The 23,887-nt window shown below is 47.1% G+C and overlaps 1 protein-coding gene across 1 annotated transcript in view; it reads right to left on the reverse strand.

Moving 5' to 3' along the window:
- Positions 1 to 23,887, reverse strand: part of slc7a10a (solute carrier family 7 member 10a) — a 114,478-nt gene that overhangs the window by 29,926 nt on the left and 60,665 nt on the right. Inside the window, exons 2-3 of the mRNA XM_060838317.1 lie at positions 17,626 to 17,691; positions 16,117 to 16,345 (exon numbers count right to left, since the gene is read on the reverse strand). Coding sequence (XP_060694300.1) covers positions 16,117 to 16,345; positions 17,626 to 17,691 — 295 coding nt within the window. The remainder of the gene's footprint in view (positions 1 to 16,116; positions 16,346 to 17,625; positions 17,692 to 23,887) is intronic.

The following is a 23,887-nucleotide window of genomic DNA, read 5'->3' on the forward strand; positions in this document are numbered from 1 at the left end:
GTTGCCAGGGTTGGAGGATTTGAGCTACAGGGAGAGGCTGAACAGGCTGGGGCTGTTTTCCCTGGAACGTCGGAGGCTGAGGGGTGACCTGATAGAGGTTTACAAAATTATGAGGGGCATGGATAGGATAAATAGACAAAGTCCTTGGGGTGGGTGAGTCCAGAACTAGAGGGCATAGAGGGGAAAGACGTAAGAGAAACCGAACCTTTTCATGCAGAGGGTGGTACGTGTATGGAATGAACTGCCAGAGGAAGTGGTAGAGGCTGGTACAATTGCAAAATTTAAGAGGCATTTGGATGGGTATATGAATAGGAAGGCTTTCGAGGGACATGGGCCGCGTGCTGGCAGGTGGATCTAGATTGGGTTGGGATATCTGGTCGGCATGGACAGGTTGGACCGAAGGGTCTGTTTCTATGCTATACATTTCTATGGCTCTATGATTCTGAAACACTGAGAGGGGACACCACAATACAGGAACACTGAAAAGGGACGGCATAACACAGCAAGAGAAGGGACATGACAATACAACATCACAGAGGGGACAGCAGAATACAACAACAATGAGAGGGGACAGTACAATGCAGCAACACTGAGAGGGAACAGTACAATGCAACAACACAGAGAGGGGACAGTACAATACAGCAACACTGAGAGGGAACAGTACAATACAACAAGACTGAGAGGGGACAGTACAATGCAGCAACACTGAGAGGGGACAGCGCAATGCAGCAACACAGAGAGGGGACAGTACAATGCAGCAACACTGAGAGGGGACAGCACAATACAGCAACACTGAGAGGAGACAGCACAATGCAGCAACACTGAGAGGGGACAGTACAATACAACAACACAGAGGATACAGTACAATACAACAACACTGAGAGGGGACAGCACAATACAACACAGGGGGGACAGCACAATGCAGCAACACTGAGAGGGGACAGTACAATACAACAACACTGAGAGGGAACAGTACAATACAACAAGACTGAGAGGGGACAGTACAATGCAGCAACACTGAGAGGGGACAGCGCAATGCAGCAACACAGAGAGGGGACAGTACAATGCAGCAACACTGAGAGGGGACAGCACAATACAGCAACACTGAGAGGGGACAGCACAATGCAGCAACACTGAGAGGGGACAGTACAATACAACAACACAGAGGATACAGTACAATACAACAACACTGAGAGGGGACAGCACAATACAACACAGGGGGGACAGCACAATGCAGCAACACTGAGAGGGGACAGTACAATACAACAACACTGAGAGGGGACAGTACAATGCTGCAACACTGAGAGGGGACAGTACAATACAACAACACTGAGAGGGGACAGCGCAATGCAGCAACACAGAGAGGGGACAGTACAATGCAGCAACACTGAGAGGGGACAGTACAATACAATACAACAACACTGAGAGGGGACAGCACAATGCAGCAACACTGAGAGGGGACAGTACGATACAACAACACTGAGAGGGGACAGCACAATGCAGCAACACTGAGAGGGGACAGCACAATGCAGCAACACAGAGGATACAGTACAATACAACAACACTGAGAGGGGACAGCACAATACAACACAGGGGGGACAGTACAATGCAGCAACACTGAGAGGGGACAGTACAATACAACAACACAGAGGATACAGTACAATACAACAACACTGAGAGGGGACAGCACAATGCAGCAACACTGAGAGGGGACAGTACAATACAACAACACTGAGAGGGGACAGCACAATGCAGCAACACTGAGAGGGGACAGTACAATACAACAACACTGAGAGGGGACAGCACAATGCAGCAACACTGAGAGGGGACAGCACAATGCAGCAACACAGAGGATACAGTACAATACAACAACACTGAGAGGGGACAGCACAATACAACACAGGGGGGACAGCACAATGCAGCAACACTGAGAGGGGACAGTACAATACAACAACACTGAGTGGGGACAGCACAATACAACAACACTGAGAGTGGACTGTACAATGCAGCAACACTGAGAGGGTCAGTACAATACAACAACACTGAGGGGGGACAGTACAATACAACAACACTGACTGGGGACACTACAATGCAGCAACACAGAGAGGGGACAGCACAATACAACAATACTGAGAGGGGACAGTACATTGCAACAACACAGAGAGGGGACAGTACAATGCAGCAACACTGAGAGGGGACAGCACAATACAACAGCACTGCGAGGAGACAGTACAATGCAACCAAAGTCTCCCTGATGAACAGCCGATCAGTCTACCTTGTGGTGCCACTGTGATGCACTATGTCGCGGTTCCGCTTCGTCAAACATTGAACATTGACCTCTCAGCCACCTCCCCGAACAGCTGAGGTGATGAATCGTTACCCGTCCACGTTGAACAACATTGGAGGAAGCACTGAGGGTGGCAAGGCCACAGAATGTCCTCTAAGCAGCAGTGAGGGGGACAGATAGGAGCTTCTGTGGGAATGAGAGAGACTCACGGTTGGTGTGTTGCCTCCCAGGTGCCAGGGTTCGTGATGTCTCTGAGCGTGGTTTCAGGCCCTTGCGCGGGAGGGAGGGCAGCCCCAAGTCAAGGCCCACATCGGCACCAACGACATCGGGAGGATGGAAGGTGGGGATTTATGACAGAAATTCAGGGAGCTCGGGTGAAGCTTAGAGCGAGAACAAACAGAGTTGTTATCTCTGGTCTGCTGCCTGTGCTCTGTGCTCGTCAGGCAACAAACAGGGAGAGAGTGGAGCTGAACACGTGGCTGCAGGGATGGTGCAGGAGGGAGGGTTTCAGGTATATGGATAATTGGGGCTCATTCTGGGGAAGGTGGGACCTCTCTAAACAGCATGGTCTTCATCTGAACCAGAGGGGTACCAATATCCTGGACAGGGTGGAATTTGCTAATGCTCTTTTGAGGGGGGTGGAGGTTTACACTAAAGCAGCAGGGGGATGGGAACCTGAGTTCTAGTGTGGAGGAGGTTGAGGCTAGTGAGGTCAGGGATAGGTTTACAAGGTCATGAGAGAGCACCGGCAATCAGGATGTTGGTTTGAAATGTGTGTAGAACATAGAACATAGAACATAGAAGGATACAGCGCAGTACAGGCCCTTCGGCCCTCGATGTTGCGCCGACCGAGTCCTACCTAACCTATACTAGCCCAATAACTTCCAAATGCCTATCCAATGCCCGCTTAAATGAACATAAAGAAGGAGAGTTCACCACTGATACGGGCAGGGCATTCCATGAACTCACAACCCGCTGTGTGAAGAATCTACCCCTAACATCTGTCCTATACCTACCACCCCTTAATTTAAAGCTATGTCCCCTAGTAACACCTGACTCCATTAGCGGTAAAAGGTTCTTAGTATCTACCCTATCTAAACCCCTAATCATCTTATACACTTCTATCAGATCTCCCCTAAACCTTCTCTTCTCCAATGAGAACAGCCCCAAGTGCCTCAGCCTTTCCTCATAAGATTTTCCTACCATTCCAGGCAACATCCTGGTAAACCTCCTCTGCACTCGTTCTAAAGCTTCCACATCCTTCCTATAGTATGGCGACCAACTTCAATGCCAGGAGCCATAAGGTGGGTGAACTTGCAGCGTGGGTTGGTACCTGGGAATTTCGATGTTGTGGCCATTTCAGAGACAGGGCTAGAGCAGGGACAGGAATGGTTGTTGCAGGTTCCGGGATTTAAATATTTCAGCAAGAACAGAGAAGATTGTAAAAGAGGGGGGATGTGATATTATTAATCAAGGGTAGTATTACAGCAGCTGAGAGAATGTTTGAGGACTCATCCACTGAGGTAGTATGGGCTGAGGTTAGAAACAAGAAAAAAAGAGGTCACCCTGTTGGGAGTTTTCTATAGGCCTCTGAATTGCTCCAGGGATGTAGAGGAAAGGAAAGATGATTCTCGATAGGAGCAGGAGTAACAGGGTAGTTGTAATGGGGGACTTTAAGTTCCCCAGTATTGACTGGGAATACAATAATTCAAGTAGTTTAGATGGGTCAGTGTTTGTTCAATGTGTGCAGGAGGGTTTTCTGACACAGTATGTAGACAGGCCAACAAGGGGTGAGGGGCTGAAATGTTGATTTTCCTGCTCATCGGATGCTGCCTGACCTGCTTCGCTTTTCCAACACCACTCTAATCTCGACTCTAGGGATAGGTATATACCGCAGGGAAAGAGGTATAACTGGGGAAAAGGCAATTATGATGCAATTAGGCAAGATTTAGGATGCATAGGATAGGAAAGGAAATAGTAGGGGATGGGCACAGTTGAAATGTGCAGCTTATTCAAGGAACAGCTAGTTCAAGTCCTTGATAAGTATATACCTATCAGGCAGGGAAGGTAGATGTTGTGAAACTTGAAAGGATTCAGAAAAGATTTACAAGGATATTGCCAGGGTTGGGGGATTTGAGCTACAGGGAGAGGCTGGACAGGCTGGGGCTGTTTTCCCTGGAGCATCAGAGGCTGAGGGGTGACCTTATAACAGGTTTATAAAATCATGAGGGGCATGGATAGGGATAAACAGGCAAAGTTTTTTCCCTGGGGTGGGGGAGCCCAGAACTAGAGGGCATAGGTTTAGGGTGAGAGGGGAAAGATATAAAAGAGACCTAAGGGGCAACTTTTTCATGCAGAGGGTGGTACGTGTATGGAATGAGCTGCCAGAGGATGTGGTGGAGGCTGGTACAATTGCAACATTTAAAAGGCATCTGGATGGGTATATGAATAGGAAGGGTTTGGAGGGATATGGGCCGGGTGCTGGCAGGTGGGACTAGATTGGGTTGGGATATCTGGTCGGTATGGACGGGTTGGACCGAAGGGTCTGTTTCCATGCTGTACAGCTCTATGACTCAGTGACTAAGTTGAAGCTGTTGTCAAGAGGAAGAGGAAGGCTTATGTGAGGATGAGGAGTGAAGGCTCAGTTAGGGGGTTTGAGAGTTATAAGTTAGCAAGAAAAGGTCTAAAGAGAGAGCTAAGAAGAGCCAGGAGGGGATAATGAGAAGTTGTTGGCGGGTAGGATCAAGGAAAACCCTAAGGCCTGCTATAGGTATATCAGGAATAAAAGAATGACTAGAGTAAGATCAGAGCCAATCAAAGATAGTAGTGGGAAGTTGTGTGTGGAATCTGAGGACATAGGGGAAGTGCTTAATGAATCTGTTTCGTCAGTATTCACGTTGGAAAAGGACAATGTTAGCATGAATACAGAGATACAGGCTATAGGATTAGATGGGATTGTGGTTGACAAAGAGGAGGTTTTAGTAATTCTGGAAGATCTGAAAATAGATAAGACCCCTGGGCCAGATGGGATTTATCCTCGGATTCTCTGGGAAGTCAGGGAAGAGATTGCAGAGCCTTTGGTTTCGATCTTTATGTCATCATTGTCGACAGGAGTAGTACCAGAAGACTGGAGGAGAGCAAATGTTGTTCCCTTGTTAAAGGAGGACAGTCTGGATAACCCTGGTAATTTTAGGCCAATGAGCTTTACTTTAGTTGTGGGTAAAGTGTTGACAAAGGTTATAAGAGATAGAACTTATAGTGATCTGGAAAGGAATCATTTGATTACGGTAGTCAACACGGTTTAGTGAAGGGTAGGTCGTGCCTCACTAATCTTATTGAGTTCTTTGAGAAGGTGACAAAACAGGTGGATGAGGGTAAAGTGGTTGATGTGGGGTATATGGAGTTCAGTAAGGGGTTTGATATGGTTCCCCACAATAGGCTATTGCACAAAATAAGGAGTTTTGGGATTGAGGAGGATTTAGCGGTTTGGATCAGAAATTGGCTAGCTGAAAGAAGACAGAGGCTGGTGGTTGATGGGTAATGCTCATCCTGGAGTTCAGTTACCAGTGATGGGCTGCGAGGGTCTGTCTTGGGGCTACTGCTGTTTGTCATTTTTATAAATGATCTGGAGGTGGGTGTAGGAGGATGGGTTAGTAAATTTGCAGATGACACTAGGGTAGGCAGAGTTGTGGACAGTGGTGAAGGATGTTGTGGGTTACACAGGGACATAGATAAGATGCAGAGCTGGGCTGAGAAGTGGCAAATGGAGTTTAATGCAGAAAAGTGATGTGGTTCACTTTGGAAGAAGTCACAGGAATGCAGAGTCCTGGGCTTATGGTAAAATTTTTGGCAGTGTAGCTGAACAGAGAGATCTTGGTGTCCAGGTCATAAACACCTAAAGGTCACCACCCAGGTTGATAGAATTGTTAAGAAAGCATATGGTGTGTTGGTGTTTATTGGTCAGGGGGATTGAGTTTTGGAGTCATGCTGCAGCTGTACAAGACACTGGTGTGGCTGCACCTGGAGTATTGTATACGGTTCTTGTCACCGCATCATGTGGAAGCTTTGGAAAGGATGTAGGTTTGCTCGCTGAGCTGAAAGGTTCATTTGCAGATGTTTTGTTACCTTACTGGGTAATATCTTCAGTGGACCTCATGCGAAGCTACACTAAAAATTCCTGCTTTCTATTTACATGTTTGGGTTTCTTTGGGTTGGTGATGTCATTTCCTATGGTGATGTTATTTCCTTTGGTGAAGTCATTTCCTGTTCCTTTTCTCAGGGGGTGATAAATAGGGTCTAACTCGATGTGTTTGTTGATAGAGTTCCAGTTGAAATGTCATGCTTCTAGGAATTCTCATGTGTCTCTCAGTTTGGCTTGTCCTAGGATGGATGTGTTGTCCCAGTCGAAGTGGTGTCCTTCCTCATCCATATGTGAGGATACTAGTGAGAGAGGGTCATGTCGTTTTGTGGCTAGTTGGTGTTCATGTATCCTGGTGGCTAGTTTTCTGCCTGTTTGTCCAATGTAGTGTTTGTTACAGTCCTTGCACGGTATTTTGTAAATGACGTTAGTTTTGCTTGTTGTCTGTATAGGGTCTTTCAAATTCATTAGCTGCTGTTTTAGTGTGTTGGTGGGTTTGTGGGCTACCGTGATACCAAGGAATCTGGCAATGGTCTGGCAGTCATTTCCAAGATGTCTTTGATGTAGGAGAGAGTGGCTAGGGTTTCTGGGCACGTTTTGTCTGCTGTTTGGGTTTGTTGCTGAGAAGTCTGCAGACTGTGTTCATTGGGTACCCATTCTTTTTGATTACACGGTCTAGGTGATTTTCCTCATCTCTGTGTAGTTCCTCTGTGCTGCAGTGAGAGGTGGCTCATGGGAATAATGTTCTGATGCAGCTTCGTTTGTGGATGTTGGGATGATTGCTTCTGTAGTTCAGTATTTGGTCTATATGTGTTGTTTTCCTGTAGACGCTGGTTTGAAGTTCCCCATTGGCTGTTCACTCCACTGTGACATCTATGAATGGCAGTTTGTTGTTGTTTTCCTCCTCGTTAGTGAATTTTATGCCAGTAAGGGTCTTATTGATGGTCTTGAAGGTTTCCTCTAACTTGTTGTGTTTAGTGATGACTACGGTGTCATCCACATAGCAGACCCAGAGTTTGGGTTGGGTGGTTGGCAGGGCTGTTTGTTTGAGTCTCTGCATTACTGCCTGTGCTAGAAACCTGATATCGGAGATCCCATGGGTGTTCTGTAGGTTTTGTTGTTGAAGTTGAAGTGGGTGGTAAGGCATAGGTCCCCTAGCTTGGCGATACTGTCCTTGCTGATGAAGTTGGTGGTGTTTGGTGTATGTGCCTTTGGGTTTTCTAATAGTGTAGTCAGTGTTTTCTTGACCAGGTTGATGTTGATGGATGTAAACAGGGCTGTTACATCAAAGGTTACCATTATTTCATCCTCTTCTATCTTAGTGTCTTTGATGGTCTTCAGGAATTCTTGGGTGGAGTGGATGGAGTGGCGTGAGTCTTCTACTTAGTGTTTTAGTCTTTCATGTAGCTCCTTGGCCAGTCTGTAAGTTGGTATTCCAGGACATCCTAGGACAAGCCAAATAGAGATATGCACGAGAATTCCTAGGACCATGGCATTCCAACTGGAACTCTATCAACAAACACATCGAGTTAGACCCCATCTACCACCCCCTGAGAAAAGGAACAGGAAGTGACTTCACCACAGGAAATGACATCACCAACCCAAAGTAACCCAAATACATAAATAGAAAGCAGGAATGAGGAAATGGGTACTACCTAAATGTCTTCAACACAAACCTCCCCTTACCACCCCACTAGCCATAAGAATAGCAGAGCAAAACACCTGCAGAATGCTTAGAGAAATGATTAATGATGCCCACAATAGACTCCCAGAAATTTTGCATCAAAAATCTTTACTCAGTCATGCAACAGACCATGATTGGACAGACACATTACAACAAGTCATAGATATTACACAGAGACAAACACAGAAAATGAAAAAACTAGACGTGCAGAAAAAAAACTAGATAAACTTACTCAAAGTAACAGCAATGACAACACAGAAGCATGGATAAAAAAAAACTTATCTGACCGACCCTTAACAGACACAGAAAAAGCCGTCTTAGTAAGAGGATTAAATTACAACTGCCAGGATGTGGACAAGAAAGATTTCTTAGCAGCATTAGAAACAACACTGAAAGACAACCAACTCACAGAAGAAACCCAACAATCCATCAGACAGGTAGTCGCACCAACATTAAGCGAGAAAAGGAAGGAAACACACTCAATACACGAGAAAGGAAAGCACTGGAAAGACTTAAAAAAAACATTGTTATCCTACCTGCAGACAAAGGATGCTTGACAGTCATTTTAAATCAAAGAGACTACATTGAGAAAGCGAACACACTACTTGCAGATACCAACAAGTGGCGATAGACCTGACCCCACAACTAGAGAACCAAATCACAGCCCTACTCAAAAAACTTGAGAAATCTGGAGAAATAAATAAGACCGACTTCCAAAAAAAATGAAACCAGGCAGATCCAACACACCATGCTTCTACGGATTACCCAAAATTCACAACCCAGGAGCTCCCCTCAGACTCATAGTCTCGCTACCTGGAACACCAACTTACAGACTGGCCAAGGAGCTACACCAAAGACTAAAACACTTAGTAGAAGACTCACCCCACTCCATCCACTCCACCCAATAGTTCTTGAAGACCATAGACACTAAGATAGAATGAATGAAATAATGACCTTCTTTGATGTAACAACCCTGTTTACATCAATCAGCATTAACCTGACCAAGAAAACACTGACTACACTATTAGAAGATCCAAAGACACAGTCACCAAACACCACCAGCTTTATCAGCAAGGACAGTATCGCCAAGCTAGTGGGCCTATGCCTTACCACCCACTTCACCTTCAACAACAAAACCTACAGACAAACCAACGGAACACCCATGGGATCTCCGATATCAGGGTTCTTAGCAGAGGCAGTAATGCAGAGACTCAAACAAACAACCCTGCCAATCACCCAACCCAAACTCTGGGTCCACTACATGGATGACCCCGTAGTCATCACTAAATGCAACAAATTAGAGGAAACCTTCAAGGCCATCAATAATACCCTTACTGGCATAAAATTCACTAAAGAGGAGGAAAACAACAACAAACTCAGCAACAAACCCAAAAAAGCAGACAAAACCCGTCCAGAAACCCTAGCCACTCTCTCCTACATCAAAGACATCTCAGAAATGACTGCCAGACTACTCAGACCCCTTGGCATCACGGTAGCCCATAAACCCACCAACACACTAAAACAGCAGCTGATGAACTTGAAAGACCCTATACAGACAACAAGCAAAACTAATGTCATTTACAAAATACCATGTGAGAACTGTAACAAACACTACATTGGACAAACAGGCAGAAAACTAGCCACCAGGATACATGAACACCAACCAGCCACAAAACGACATGACCCTCTCTCACTAGAATCCTCACCACTTCGACTGGGACAACACATCCATCCTAGGACAAGCCAAACAGAGAGACACATAAGAATTCCTTGAAGCATGGAATTCCAACTGGAACTTTATCAACATACACATCGCGTTAGACCCCAATTATCACCCCCTGAGAAAAAGAACAGGAAGTGACTTCACCACAGGAAATGACATCACCAACCCAAAGAAACCCAAACATATAAATAGAAAGTAGGAATTTTCAGTATTGCGTTGCATGAGGTCTGCTGAAGATGTTACCTATTAAGGTAACGAAATGAACCTTCCAGCTCAGCGAGCAAGCCTGCGTCCAAAACCCCAACCTGAGCTACAAATCTTCTCAAAACATGCTTTGGAAAGGGCTCAGAGGAGATTTACATGGATGTTGCCTGGTATGGAGGGAAGGTCTTATGAGGAAAGGCTGAGGGAACTGAGGCTGTTTTCATTAGAGAGAAGGTGGTTGAGAGGTGACTTAATTGAGACCTATAAGATAAACAGAGGGTGAGATAGGGTGGACAATGAAAGCCTTTTCCTCACATGGTGATGGCTAACATCAGGGGAGATAGCTTTAAATTGAGGGGTGATAGATTTAGGACAGATATCAGGGGTAGTTTCTTTACTCAGGGTAGTAGGGGCATGGAACAGCCTGCCTGAAACAGTAGTAGACTCGCTGACATTAAGGGCATTTAAATGGTTATTGGACACACATATGAATAATAATGGAACGGTGTAGGTTAGATGGGCATCAGATTAATTTCACAGGTCAGCACAACATCCAGGGGCTGAAGGGCCTGTACAGCGCTGTAACATTCTCTGTCCTCTGGGTGGGAGACTTTGCTGTCCATCACCAAGACCAGCTCAGCAGCAGCATTCCTGATCGAGTCCTAAAGGACGTCGCTGCGAGGCTGGGGAGGGAACCAGCAAGAGGGAAAAACCTACTTCACCTCGTCCTTACCAATCTGCCGGCTGCAGAGACATCTGTCCATGACAGTATCAGTAAGAGTGACCATCGCACAGTCCATGTGGAGACTTCACATTGAGAATACCCTCCATTGTGTGGCACTATCACCGTGCTCAATGGGACAGACTTCAAACAGATCTAGCAACTCACGACCAGGCAGAGGTGGGGTGATCACTGATACTTGTTCAAAGTTAAGCGATAGTTCTGACTCCTTAGACTATTTTCAATTGCAACAAGATCTGGACAATAACCAGGCTGGGCTGACAAGTGACAAGTAACTTTGTGCCTCACGAGTCTCCATTAAGATACAATCTGACCACTGCCTCTTAACATCCAATAGTGTTACCATCTCCGAATCCCCCACTACCAACACCGTGGGATGACCATTGACCAGAAACTGAATTGGACTCATCACATAAACACTGTGTCACTTCCTGACTCCCCAAAAGCCGAATAATCACACAACACCAGGTTAGGGTCCAACAGGTTTATTTGCAATCTGGATCAGTGGTGCTGGAAGAGCACAGCAGGTCAGGCAGCATCCAACGAGCAGCGAAATCGATGTTTCAGGCAAAAGCCCTTTATCAGGAATGAAGGCAGTGAGCCTGAAGCGTGGAGAGATAAGCTGGAGGAGGGTGGGGGTGGGGAGAAAGTAAGAGCTTCAGGGCAGAGGAAATGACCTGGGAGTTGCAGTGGGAAAGGGACTCCCTGAGATTCTTGTAGAGAGAGGAGGAAAACTTCTTCAAGGCAGATATCCTTGCAAGAGGATTCACAGTAGGGTTAAAATCAACGAGGTAAAAACCATGACTGCAGATGCTGGAAACCAGATTCTGGATCAGTGGTGCTGGAAGAGCACAGCAGTTCAGGCAGCATCCAACGGGCAGCGAAATTGACGTTTCGGGCAAAAGCCCTTCATCAGGAATAAAGGCAGTGAGCCTGAAGCGTGGAGAGATAAACTAGAGGGGGGTGGGGGTGGGGAGAAAGTAACATGGAGTATAATGGGTGAGTGGGGGAGGGGATGAAGGTGAGAGGTCAGGGAGGAGAGGGTGGAGTGGATAGGTGGAAAAGGAGATAGGCAGGTAGGACAAGTCCGGACAAGTCATGGGGACAGTGCTGAGCTGGAAGTTTGGAACTAGGATGAGGTGGGGGGAGGGGAAATGAGGAAACTGTTGAAGTCCACATTGATGCCCTGGGGTTGAAGTGTTCTGAGGCGGAAGATGAGGCGTTCTTCCTCCAGGCGTCTGGTGGTGAGGGAGCGGCGGTGAAGGAGGCCCAGGACCTCCATGTCCTCAGCAGAGTGGGAGGGGGAGTTGAAATGTTGGGCCACGGGGTGGTGTGGTTGATTGGTGCGGGTGTCCCGGAGATGTTCCCTAAAGCGTTCTGCTAGGAGGCGCCCAGTCTCCCCAATGTAGAGGAGACCGCATCGGGAGCAACGGATACAATAAATGATATTAGTGGATGTGCAGGTAAAACTTTGATGGATGTGGAAGGCTCCTTTAGGGCCTTTCTGGGAACCCCGTCCTTCCCAAGATCCACAAGCCTGACCACCCTGGCTGACCCATTGTCTCAGCATGCTCCTGCCCCACTGAACTCAGCTCCGCGTACCTCGACACTGTCCTATGCCCCTAGTCCAGGAACTCCCCACATACGTTTGAGACATCACCCATGCCCTCCACCTCCTCCAAGATGTCAGTTTCCCCGGCCCCCAACGCCTCATCTTCACCATGGATATCCAATTCCTCTACACCTCCATCCGCCATGACCAGGGCCTCCAAGCCCTCTGTTTCTTCCCCTCCCGACATCCCCAACAGTCCCCTTCCACCGACACTCTCAGTCGTTTGGCCGAACTGGTCCTCACCCTTAACAATTTCTCCTTTGAATCCTCCCACTTCCTCCAGACCAAAGGGGTAGCCATGGGCACCCGTATGGGCCCCAGCTATGCCTGTCTCTTTGTTGGCTACGTAGAACAGTTGATCTTCCGTAATTACACCGGCATCACTCCCCACCTCTTCCTCCGCTACATTGACTGCATTGGCGCCACCTCATGCTCCCGCGAGGAGGTTGAGCAATTCATCAACTTTGCCAACACATTCCACCCTGACCTTAAATTTACCTGAACCATCTCTGACACCTCCCTCCCCTTCCTGGACCTCTCTATCTCCATTAATGACGACTGACTTGACACTAACATTTTTTACAAACCCACCGACTCCCACAGCTACCTGGATTACACCTCTTCCCACCCCACCTTCTGCAAAAATGCCATCCCATATTCCCAATTCCTCCTCCTCCGCCATATCTGCTCCCAGGAGGACCAGTTCCACTACAGAACACACCAGATGGCCTCCTTCTTTGGAGACCGCAATTTCCCTTCCCACGTGGTTAAAGATGCCCTCCAACGCATCTCATCCACATTCCGCACCTCCGCCCTCAGACCCCACCCCTCCAACCGTAACAAGGACAGAACGCCCCTGGTGCTCACCTTCCACCCTACCAACCTTCGCATAAACCAAATCATCCGCCGACATTTCCGCTACCTCCAAACAGACCCCACCACCAGGGATATATTTCCCTCCCCACCCCTTTCCGCCTTCCGCAAAGACCGTTCCCTCCGTGACTACCTGGTCAGGTCCACGCCCCCCTACAACCCACCCTCCCATCCTGGCACCTTCCCCTGCCATCGCAGGAACTGTAAAACCTGTGCCCACACCTCCTCCCTCACCTCCATCCAAGGCCCTAAAGGAGCCTTCCACATCCATCAAAGTTTTACCTGCACATCCACTAATATCATTTATTGTATCCGTTGCTCCCGATGCGGTCTCCTCTACATTGGGGAGACTGGACGCCTCCTAGCAGAGCGCTTTAGGGAACATCTCCGGGACACCCGTACCAATCAACCACACCGCCCCGTGGCCCAACATTTCAACTCCTCCTCCCACTCTACCGAGGACATGGAGGTCCTGGGCCTCCTTCACTACCGCTCCCTCACCACCAGACGCCTGGAGGAAGAACCCCTCATCTTCCGCCTCGGAACACTTCAACCCCAGGGCATCAATGTGGACTTCAACAGTTTCCTCATTTCCCCTTCCCCCACCTCACCCTAGTTCCAAACTTCCAGCTCAGCACTGTCCCCATGACCTGTCCGGACTTGTCCTACCTGCCTAGCTCCTATTCCACCTATCCACTCCACCCTCTCCTCCCTGACCTATCACCTTCATCCCCTCCCCCACTCATCCATTGTACTCTATGCTACTCTCTCCCCACCCCCACCCTCCCTCTAGTTTATCTCTCCACGTGTCAGGCTCACTGCCTTTATTCCTGATGAAGGGCTTTTACCCGAAATGTCGATTTCACTGCTCGTTGGATGCTGCCTGAACTGCTGTGCTCTTCCAGCACCACTGATCCAGAATCTGGTTTCCAGCATCTGCAGTCATTGTTTTTACCTGGAACATTTCCCCCAGCGGTACGGGGTGGGGGAGGGGTGGGGGAACTACTGTATTGAACAAACCGAGAGTATTGGGTACAGTTCTGGTCACTGCATTATATAGGAAGGATGTGGAAACTTTGGAAAGGGTTCAGAGGTGATTTACTCTGGTCTGGAGGGAAGGTCTTAGGAGGAAAGGCTGAGGGACTTGAGGCTGTTTTCATTAGAGAGAAGCAGGCTGAGAGGTGCCTTAATTGAGACATATCAGATGATCAGAGGGTTAGAGAGAGTGGACAGGGAGAGCCTTTTTCCTCGTATGGTGAAGGCTAACACGAGGGGTCATATCAGACAGATGTCAGGGAGGTAGTTTCTTTACTCAGAGAGTAGTAGGGGGCGTGGAACCCACTGCCTGCAACAGTAGTAGACCCGCCAACTTTAAGGGCATTTAAATGGTCATTGGATAAAGGTATGGATGACAATGGAACCAGACGGGTCCAACACACCACACTTCAATGGATTACCCAAAATTCACAACCCAGGAGCCCCCCCTCAGACCCATAGTCTCACTACCTGGAACAGCAACTTACAGACTGGCCAAGGAGCTACACCAAAGACTAAAACACCTAGTAGAAGACTCACGTAACTCCATTCACTCCACCCAAGAATTCCTGAAGACCATCAAAGACACTAAGATAGTGTCTTGCAATGGAATAATGTCAGATAGATTGGTTTCAGATTGGTCCCACAGGTCGGCACAACATCAAGGGCCGAAGGGCCTATACTATGCTGTTATGTTTCTGTTCTATGTGTAAGTGTCTGTCTGTGTGTCTGTGTGTCTGTATCTGTGTCTGTGTCTGTGTCTGGGTGTGTCTAGTGCACATTCCTGCCCAAAACGTTGATTTTCCTGCTCCTTTAATGCTGCCTGACCTGCTGTGCTTTTCCAGCAACACTCTAATCTTCATTGAAAATGTAACCTAGTATGGTGACGAAACATCTGAAAATGAACCTTCCAGCTCAGTGAGCAAGCCTACATCCAGAACCTCAACCTAAGCTACAAATCTTCTCAAAACTCGCTATCTATAAATTCTGTTTCCTATGATCCTGCCCCACTAGCTCCCTGACAAAGGAGCCGCGCTCCGAAAGCTTGTACTTCCAAATACACCTGTTGTGTGATTTTTAACTTTGTACACCCCAGTCCAACACCGGCACCTCCACCTCCTGACTCCCCAAAGCCTGTCCACCATCTACAAGGCACAAGTCAGGAGTGGGATGGAATACTTCCAACTTGCCCTGGATGGGGGCAGCTCCAACATCACTCAAGGAGCTCAACACCATCCAGGATAAAGCAGTCCCCTCTTGATTGGCACCACATCCACAAACACCCCCTCCCTCCCCCACCGACGCTCAGTAGCAGCAGTGTGTACCATCTACAAGATGCACTGCAGAAACTCAGCAAAGACCCTCAGACAGCACCTTCCAAACCCAGCTCCTTCCATCCTGAAGGACAAGGGCAGCAGGTACATGGGAACACCACCCCCTGCAAGTTCCCCTCCAAGCCCCTCACCATCCTGACTTGGAAGTATATCCCATTCCTTCAGCGTCACTGGGTCCCGATAATGGAATCCCCTCCCTAAGGGCACTGTGTGGGTCTACCCACAGCACATGGACTGCAGCGGTTCAAGAAGGCAACTCACCCCCACCTTCTCAAGGGGCAACTAGGGTCGGGCAATAAATACTGGGCTCAGGCAGTGACATCCATGTCCCATGAATGAATTTTTAAAAATCCCTGAACACTGCAGATACCCCGGTAATCCCCAAGTACTGTGAGAATTCGCAGATACCCCGGTAATCCCCAAGTACTGTGAGAACTCGCAGATACCCCGGTAATCCCCAAGTATTGTGAGAACTCGCAGATACCCCGGTAATCCTCCGAACACAGTCTTGACGTAAGTGTAGTCTCCTCCCGACTTGGTTATGGTGACTCCAAGCTCAGCGTAACACAGGGAACCGATCACTGTGATGAACCCAGCCAGCATCCAGATAATCAGAGCCAGGCCCACAGAACCAGCATGCTCCAGGACTCCTTTCGGGGAGATGAAAATTCCCGAACCAATGATATTCCCTATGGAAAGGACACAGACGTTATAATCATCAAACATTCACACTCTGTCACAGCACATAATGAGGCCTTCTGGCCCCTCACTGCTGGTACTATCGCTTATTGAAGTTCCCAAATAGGGGTTTGGGTGGTGAGGAAGGGCTTTGGTACGCTTGCCTTAATTGGTCAGTGCTTTGAGTACAGGAGTTGGGAGGTCATGTTGCGGCTGTACAGGATATTGGTGAGGCCACTTCTGGAATACTGCGTTCAATTCTGGTCTCCCTATAGTAGGAAAGGAGAAAGGGGGCAGGAAAGATTTACCAGGATGTTGCTGGGATTGGACAGATAGAGTTATAAAGAAAGGTTAGATAGACTGGGATGTTTTTCACTGCAGCGTAGGAGGCTGAGGACTGACCTTACAGAGGTTTATAAAATCACGAGAGGCAGGGATAGGATAAAATAGACAAGGCCTTATCCCGGGGGTGGGGGAGTTCAGAACTTCTGCATTTGTTACTCACACTCAGTTAGTCCAATCAATGTTGTTTAACACTAACTGCTGACGAGGGCAGAGGTCTGTTCCCTGAGCAGTACAGAGTCGGTGGAAGTGAGGTCATTCTCAAGGTCATTTTACCAAGTATCAGGATTGGTTGGACCAGTCCCAGGGCAGCTCCTTAACCAGAACTGAATGATCAGAGCTGGGTTGCTAGGGGCTTGTCACATGGAGTTACTAAGAGTGCAGATGCCCGGGCTCCTGGCTCTACATACAGATGATGCTGAGTTCCCTTGGCACCAACACTGCTCAACATTGACAAACAAGACATTTTTCATGCAGTTCCTTGTCTTTGACAGAACTGGTCACTGAGACTCACAGTGTCCCTACCAGGACACAGGGTATTCCTGAGCCTCGATTCGCCTCAAAATGATTTTTATCATGAGTTTCCTGAAACTTCTGAATCAAATGAGGGGAGGCCATTCAGTGAGTTCATGACTAATCCATCCCCCATCTTCACAAACCTGACCTGACCCTATATTCCTTAATGCAAACACCGACAAACTCCCACGTAAAATTAACAATTAATTTAACATCAAGTGCCATTTTCCAAAGAGAATCCCAAACTTCCATGTCTCTGTGTGTTGATATTTTTTCCTCATTTTTCTTGTGAGGTTGAATAGCCCGTTCCTGTTCCTGAAGGGTCTGACTCTAACTTCTAACAATGTTCCTTTGTCCTTGACTCCTGATCACTGGAAGTTGTTTCTCTCTGCCTACCCGGCCTGCCTGCTTAATGTGTTGAAAGGTTCAATTAAATCGCCACATTAACCTTCTTGTATCCAGAGACTAATTCCTTCTCTCTGCAATCTCACGCCATCATTTAACCCCTGCAGCCAATCTATCACTAGAACAATGAACAGTACAGCACAGGAACAGGCCCACGGACCCACCAAGCCTGCACCAATACATGGTGCCATTCTAAACTAAAAACCTTTTGCCCCATGCAGTCCACCTCTCTCTCTCTTCCCTGTCTATTCATGTATCATCAAAATGCCTGTTGGTAATGTATCAGCTTCTACCACGTCCTCGGACAGCGCATTCCAGGCACTTACTAACCTCTGTGTGAAAAAATACACCTGCATCTCCTTTAAACCTTCCCCCTTTCACCTTAACCCCTGTCTCCTAGTAATTGATATTTCCCCCAGGGAGAAAGACTCGGACTGTCCATTCTATGCATGCTCTCATAATTTTGTAAACTTCTGTCAGGTCACCCCTCAGCCTGTGACGTTCAAGTGAAATCAAATGGTGTCATCTGCAAACTTACTAAGTGTACCTCTTATGCTCACATCCAAATCATTTATGTAAATGACAAAAAGTAGAGGACCCAGCACCGATCCTTGTGGCACTCCACTGGTCACAGGCCTCCAGTCTGAAAAACAACCCTCCACCACCACCCTCTGTCTTCTACCTTTGAGCCAGTTCTGTATCCAAATGGCTAGTTCTGCCTGTATTCCGTGAGATCTAACCTTGCTAACCAGTCTCCCATAGGGAACCTTGTCAAACACCTTACTGAAGTCCATATAGATCACATCTACTGCTCTGCCCTCATCAATCCTCTTTGTTACTTCTTCAAAAAACTCAATCAAGTTTGTGAGACATGATTTCCCAAGCACAAAGCCATGTTGACTATCCCCAATCAGCCCTTGCCTTTCCAAATACATGTATATCCTGTCCCTCAGGATCCCCTCCAACAACTTGCCCACCACTGAGGTCAGGCTCACCGGTCTATAGCTCCATGGCTTGTCTTTACCACCTTTCTTAAACAGTGGCACCACGTTTGCCAACCTCCAGTCTTGTGACACCTCACCTGTGACTATCGATGATACAAATATCTCAGCAAGAGGCCCAGCAATCACTTCTCTAGCTTCCCACAGAGTTCTCAGGTACACCTGATCCTGGGGATTTATCCACCTTTAACCGTTTCAAGACATCCAGCACTTCCTCCTCTGTAATCTGGACATTTTGCAAGGTGTCACCATCTATTTCTCTACAGTCTATATCTTCCATATCCTTTTCCACAGTAAATACTGTTGCAAAATATTCATTTAGTATCTCCCCCATTTTCTGCAGCTCTACACAAAGGCTGCATTGCTCATCTTTAAGGGGACCCATTCTCTCCCTAGTTACCCTTTTGTCCTTAATGTATTTGTAAAATCCCTTTGGATTCTCCTTAATTCTATTTGCCAAAGCTATCTCATGCCCCCATTTTGCCCTCCTGATTTCCCTCTTAAGTACACTCCTACTGCCTTTATACTCTTCTCTGGATTCACTCGATCTATCCTGTCTATACCTGACATGTGCTTCCTTCTTTTTCTTAACCAAACCCTCAATGTCTTTAGTCACCCAGCATTCCCTGTACCTACCAGCCTTCCCCTTCACCCTAATGTCTGAGAGACAAGACCTCCTCACCCAAGCCATGCTGCCTATCGCTAATTAGGCCATATTTTTCCAAATGTGAGTGAATCTTGTCTCTAAGAATCTTCTCCAATAATTTCCCCCTCACTGATGTAATTTCCCGGATTATTCCTGTTGTCCTTAAACAAAGGAACAGCATTAGCTATTCTCCAGTCCCCTGGGCCTTCTGCTGTGACTAAAGAGGATACAAGGTTTTGTACATGTCCCCAGCAATGTCCTTACCTGCTTCCCTCAGTATTCTGGGATAGATCCCATCAGCTTCTGGAGACTTCGAGACCCCAGCACCTCCTCTTTTTTTATCTTGTTATTCCATACAATATCAACGTATCCCTCCCGTAACTGACCATCCACCATGTCCCTTTCTTGTGAATATTGACACCAAGGACCTCACTTTAAGGGTGACCTCATTAAGGACCTCACCCACTTCCTCCAGCTCTCTGTATAACTTCCCTCCTTTGTCCTTATATGGATCTACCCTTTCCCTAGCTGCTCACTCGCTCCTTATATATCTTTAAAACTCCTCAGGGTTTTCCTTAATCCTGTTTGCCAAAGTTATTTCATGGATCCTTTTAGTCTTTCTAATTCCTTGTTTGAGTTATTTTCTGTTTTCATTGTATTCCTCTTTGAGTGCTCTCTCTGTCCTTAGCTTCCTAAACCTTACATATCCTTTTTCTTTTTGACTAAGCTCTCAATTTCTCTTATCATTCAAGATTCCTGGATTTTGTCACCCTTATCCTCCATTTTCACAGGAACGTGCTGGTCTTTAACTTTAATGAGCTGGATTTTAAAAGATTCCTAAGTGCTAGATGTGGATTTATCCTCAAACATCCCCCTTCAATCTACATTCCTCAGTCCCCACCTAATATAGTGATGATTAACCTTCACCAAGTTTAGTTATTTCACCCGAGAACAAGGTTTACCCTTATCCAGAAGTAACTTAAAATGCTCCCAATGAAGGTTTGATCACCTGGCTGAACCCATTCCTAGTACCAGGTCTACTCTTTCCCAGTTTGGGCTATTTACATATCGCTCTGGCACTGAGCAGGTTCCAGTCAACAGAGGGAAGTTCACGTCACCCACCTCAACAATCCTGTTGATTTCACATTTTCCCACAATTTCTGTTCCCCTGTCACCCGCTGGCTGTTTGGAGGGTTTTAGGACAACCCCATCAAAAGTGACTGCAGCCTTCCTCTCACCGCATTCTCCCCATGTGGCCTCAAAGGTCAACCCTCCAAAGGTCTCAGCATCTCAAAGGCTGAGGTTACTGTCACCACGGGGATTGCACAGGATGTGTGTGTGTGTGTGTGTGTGTGTGTGTGTGTATGCGTGTCTGTATGTATGTGAGTGTGTGTCTGTATGTGTGTGAGAGCGTGTGTGTGTGTGTGTGAGAGGACGTGTTAGTGTGTGTCTGTGTGAGATTGTGTGAGAGAGAGTGTGTGTCTGTGTGTGAGAGAGAGTGTGTGAGTATGTGTGTCTACGTATGTGAGTGTGTGTCTGTATTGTGAGGACGTGTGAGTGTGTGTGAGTGTGTGTGTGTCTGTGTGTGAGATTGTGTGTGTGAGAGTGTGTCTATGTGTGTGTGAGATTGTGTAGGTGTGTCTATGTGTGAGAGTGTGTGTGAGAACGTAAGAGTGTGTATGTGTCTGTGTGTGTGTGTGTGAGAGATTGTATGTGTGTGTGTGAGAATGTGAGAGATTGTGTATGTGTGTGAGTCTGTGTGTGTGTGTTTGTGAGTGTGTATGTGGGTCTGTGTGTAGGTATGTAAGTGTGTGATGGTGTATGAGAGTGAGAGAGTGTGTGTGTGTGTGTGTGTGTGTGTATGTGTGTGTGTGTGTGTGTGTGTGTGCATTCATGCGCATGCGTGTTTAGGGGTGGGAGGGTTTCAGTGAGGTGTGACCTCTGCCTCTTCAATCTCTACGTATAAAAACCAGCAATCCATTCCCATCCTCTTGTCAGGGCTGTATTGATGACCCATCCTTATTACCCAGAGGACAGTTACGGCTGAACCACATTGCTGTGGGGTTGGAGTCACATGTAGGCCAGATGTTCCCTTACCTGAAGGACATTAGTGAACCGGGGGGGGGTTGGCAAATGGCAATGGTTTCATGCCATTAAACTCGTGACTCCACCATGACAGGATTTGAAGGCAGGTCCCCGAAACATTGCCTGGGTCACTGGATGAATAATCTGGGGATAATACCATGAGACCATCACCTCCCCAACCTCCGCCACTGTTTCAGCTTTTCACCTTTTAGAACATACCTGGTTCTATTCCTTTTAACTCAGATTTGAAACTGCTCATGTGTCTCAGGTGAAATCCATTTGCCACAGTTTTGCCCATTCATCTGTCAACATCTCTGCAATTCTGCATTCTGTCCATGCTGCTTATAATGTGACCTCCCTTTGTGGTTTTGATAAATTCGGATGTATTGCTTTCCATTCCTTGATCAAAGTCATTAATCATTAGCAATGAATAGTTGGAGACCCACCACAGTCCCTGGGGGGATATGGTTACTCAGTCTGCTGACCACGATCCCAACTCTGATACTCCGTCTCCTTCACAAGAAACTCAAAAAACAGGTCAGGAGAAGGCCATTCGCTCCTTTGAATCTGCTGCCTCGTTTGTTGGGATAATGGCTGATCGGACTGTCACTTTGACTGACCCCTCCATGACCCTGTTCTCCCACATTGATCCAAACTCTGACTGACTTAGCGTTGAGTGATCCAGCCTCCACTGCTCCCTGGGCAAGAGAACCAGGGACTAACAACTCACAGATTCATCCAGTCAGAGAGATGTACAGCACGGAACAGACCCCTCAGTCCAACTTGTCCATGCCGACCAGATATCCAAAATTAATCTAGTCCCAATATTCTGCAATTGAAACATTTCCTATTCATGTGCATGTCCAAAACTCTTTTAATTGTAACCACCTGCATCTACCACTTGCTCTGGACATTTGTTCCATAATTGTGAAAAAGTTACCCTTAGGCCTCTTTAAAACTTTTCCCCTCTCACCTTAAACTTATGCCCTCTCATTTTGGACTCCCTTACTATGGGGAAAAGACCGAAGCCATTCGCTATATCTCGCTAACTGATGAAGGAGCGTCGGTCTGAAAGCTAGTGCTTCCAAATATACCTGTTGGACTATAACCTGATGTTGTGTGATTTTTAACTTTGTACACTCCATTTCCTCCACATTATACCCCTCAATATTTTATATACCCCTAAGGGGTCCATCCTCAACCTCCAATGCTCCAGGGAATTTAGCACCAGCCTTTAAGCTTCTCCTTATAACTCAAATCCCCCAGCCCCAGCAACATCCTTGTAAATCTTCTCTGCACCCTCTTAACTTTAACAACATCCTTCCTATAGCAGGGAGACCAGAACTGACTGCAGTATTTCAAAAGTGGCTGAACTAACATCCTGTACAGCTGCAACATGACCTCCCAACTCCTGTACTCAATGCACTGACCAATAAAGGAAAGCATACCAAACGCATTCTTCACTATCCTAGCTACCTGCGACTCCACTTTCAAGGAACTATGTACCTGAAGCCCTAGGTCTCTCTTCAGCAACATTCCCCAGAACCTTTCCATTAAGTGTAGAAGTCCTGCCCTGATTTGCTTTTCCAAAGTGCAACGCCTCATATTTGTTTAAATTAAACTCCATCTGCCACTCCCCAGCCCCACTGGCCCATCTGGTCAACAACCCATTATAATCTGAGGTAACCCTCTTCGTTGTTCACTACACCTCCAATTTTGATGTCATCTTTAAACTTACTAACTGTACCTCTCACGCTCGCATCCAAATCATTTATATAAATGATGACAAGTAGAGGACCCAGCACCGATCCTTGTGGCACTCCACTGGTCACAGGCCTCCAGTCTGAAAAACAACCTTCTATTCCTTGAAACAAATGATATAAACAGAAAAAGCAGAGTGTCCCTGTCACTACGCCCAATCAGCCCCTCCCAGGATAGGAACAGCAGTGGCTGAAGTACAGAGCAATACACGGGTGTTTGTCTGAAACCGAAGGCAAGTTTTCTCGATTTTCTCAAACAAAAATGAAGTCTGTTATTTGTGGAGAAACAAAAATAAATAAAGAAAGAAAGCAGTCTCTCCCTTTCCTCTGTCCCCAGTATCCAGTCCTGGGGCTGGAAGCACAAGGGGCCAAGATGTAAATTAAACCTTCCTCAACTCAATCAAAATCAAATCCCTACTCCATCCCGATCAGGCACACCCAGGACAGACAAAGTCCCCTTTGCCTCTTCCCTGAGGTCCAACATTGATGAAAACAAAACCGAGAACAAACACTAACATCGAAAATTGAACAGAAATGGACACTACCAAATCAAAATAACATTCCTCAGAGCTGGTGATGCTGCCCAGCTCCCACAATGCTGCCCAGAGTCATGACAGGCCCCCCACTGTGTCAGTGAGCACCAGATGCTCCTGCTATAGTCTTCACCTAAGCACAGATGTAACTGTGACAAAGGGGTAGACCAGAGACAACAAGCCCCTCTCCCGCCTGCTATCTGGACCTGTTAATGGCCATCTTGGTCAGGCCCAGGAGTAAAGTCACGAGGAGGTCTGGAGACATGTCTGCTCCCCCCCCACCCTCACT

Source organism: Hemiscyllium ocellatum, chromosome 17 (genome assembly GCF_020745735.1).
Source record: "Hemiscyllium ocellatum isolate sHemOce1 chromosome 17, sHemOce1.pat.X.cur, whole genome shotgun sequence".
Classification (NCBI taxonomy): domain Eukaryota; kingdom Metazoa; phylum Chordata; class Chondrichthyes; order Orectolobiformes; family Hemiscylliidae; genus Hemiscyllium; species Hemiscyllium ocellatum.